We start from the raw sequence: 2,229 nt of genomic DNA, 5'->3' as shown, positions 1-2,229 counted from the left end.
TTATAGGCAAGACAAGTAGTTTGTTTAGGTATGGTTTGTAGGGAATTACAAACCTGCGCACATATATTCAAACACACATAACAGAATCAATTCTTAATGCGCATGTGAACGCCATCAGCGTTTATCACAGGTTCCAATTGATAAAAAAACATATAAACACTTGATAATCTTGTTAGATGATTAGATAATTACATTTGAAAGATTTTACTTTCAATAAAACATTTGCAATAGATTTGTAAAAGGGGTTTTTATGCATGTTTGGCCCGGGTTTTTGTTGCATTTACACTGTTCTGACATCTAGGGGTCACCATGGAGACAGGTGTCGGATTGTTTCGAAGCCTCGACACAATACGGCACATTTGCTTCAACTTTTTCAGTGTTTCATGAAGCCTCGATCTGCCCACCACTACCATTACATTCACAGGATGAAGCATAAAACAAAGGCTGAATTCTGAACGGCAGAAATAGTACTAGTAAACTATTCTGAAATAAGCTCAATATGTGCATTCTATGTATGTTCCAAAAGGGTGGAAAAACAAGGGCAATTGAATCTTAAGAACAAATGGAAACACCCAGTTGCATAAACTCCACACTCATGCAAGTCTGGAGAATCATGACTGTTAATGAAAAGGGAGGGATTATCGTTAATTAGCCAAAATCTGTAGAGTACAAAAAGACCAAAGGGCAGCATCTCAACAGTGTGACTAGCTGTTGAACAATGGCAGGAAGTTGGTGTGTTGTTCAGTCTCTGGCACTTTGTGTTTGGTTCTGTGCTTTCTGCCATGCCGTTCCAAAGTGGAGTAATCTGCCCCAAAGTCCTCAAGCTCTGATGTTCCAGCAAACTGACCAGCGGTTTCCTCAGTCAGTTCAATGGCAAGCTAGTCAACAGTTTTCTAAGCCAGTTCAACATCAAGCTAGTCAACAGTTTCCTCAGTCAGTTCAACGGCAAGCTAATCAACAGTATCCTAAGCCAGTTCAACAGCAAGCTAGTCAACAGTTTTCTAAGCCAGTTCAACAGCAAGCTAGTCAGCAGTATCCTCAGTCAGTTCAACAAGCTAGTCAACAGTTTTCTAAGCCAGTTCAACAGCAAGCTAGTCAGCAGTATCCTCAGTCAGTTCAACAAGCTAGTCAACAGTATCCTCAGTCAGTTCAACAGCAAGCTAGTCAACAGTTTCCTCAGTCAGTTCAACAAGCTAGTCAACAGTATCCTCAGTCAGTTCAACAGCAAGCTGGTCAACAGCAAGCTAGTCAACAGTATCCTCAGCAGTTTCAGCCTAAACAGCCAGTGGCACAGGCAGAGCCCCTTGACAAATGTGCTGTAGCTGATTATGAGCAGATCCAATGTGGACCACCTGGTATCAGTGGTGCTGAGTGTGCAGCTATTAACTGCTGCTTTAACGGACAGCAGTGTTACTATGGGAAGGCCGGTAAGAGTGTTGAGTCAATGTAAAGGTGTTTCTTGTTAAACTGATCCTCATCAATAACCAGCTCTTGTACCTTGTTCCAGTCACTGTCCAGTGTATAAGAGATGGTCAGTTTGTGGTAGTGGTGGCTAGAGATGTCACGCTGCCTCGTTTGAGCCTGGATTCAGTCCGTCTCCTGGGTGGAAATGATCCAGCTTGCAGTCCTGTGGGATCCACACCTTTCTTTGCTATATACCAGTTCCCTGTCACTGCGTGCGGCACGAGCATGACAGTGAGTAGCTGCTTGTGGTTTTGTTCTGCGTGGCTTAGAATGGACTGGATGCCAACAGTGTTACTATTTGCAGGAGGACAGTGGATATGTGGTGTATGAAAACAGAATGTCCTCCTCGTATGAAGTGGGTATCGGACCACTTGGTTCCATCACAAGGGACAGCCATTTTGAGTGGGTGATGTATTCTTTAGCACATTTGTTAATCCTTGGCAAATGCTACAAGCTCACTGTTTGTTTTCCAGGCTTCTCTTCCAGTGTAGGTACTCTGGTACTTCTGTGGAAGCTCTGGTTGTGGAGGTCAACACTGTTCCTCCACCTCCACCAGTAGCTGCTCCTGGACCCCTCAGGGTGGAGCTTAGACTAGCAAATGGTCAGTGTGTCACCAAAGGCTGTGCAGAAGGTAAGTGTTTGACCCAAGTGTGTGCCTAAAGCCTTTCTAAAGCTCCAGGTTGCAGCGGTTTCTGGTTAAACACTATTCTTCCTCAGGGGACGAGGCGTACACTTCCTACTACAGTGATGCTGATTATCCTGTTA

The 2,229-nt window shown here is 44.1% G+C and overlaps 1 protein-coding gene across 1 annotated transcript; it reads left to right on the top strand.

Annotated features, from left to right (window-relative positions):
* Positions 1–522: 522 nt before the first annotated feature.
* LOC130082313 (antigen LPMC-61-like) lies at positions 523–1,471 on the top strand. The gene has a single exon (XM_056247166.1). It carries the CDS (start codon positions 719–721, stop codon positions 1,448–1,450), a length of 732 nt encoding a protein of 243 aa, XP_056103141.1. The 5' UTR covers positions 523–718; the 3' UTR covers positions 1,451–1,471.
* The last annotated feature ends 758 nt before the right edge of the window (positions 1,472–2,229 follow it).

Source organism: Rhinichthys klamathensis, unplaced genomic scaffold (assembly GCF_029890125.1).
Source record: "Rhinichthys klamathensis goyatoka isolate OS25496 unplaced genomic scaffold, OSU_Roscu_1.1 h1tg000043l_1, whole genome shotgun sequence".
In the NCBI taxonomy this organism is placed as follows: Eukaryota; Metazoa; Chordata; class Actinopteri; order Cypriniformes; family Leuciscidae; genus Rhinichthys; species Rhinichthys klamathensis.
The sequence above is the reverse complement of the archived record's forward strand: the minus strand, read 5'-3'. Positions and strand labels throughout refer to the sequence as shown.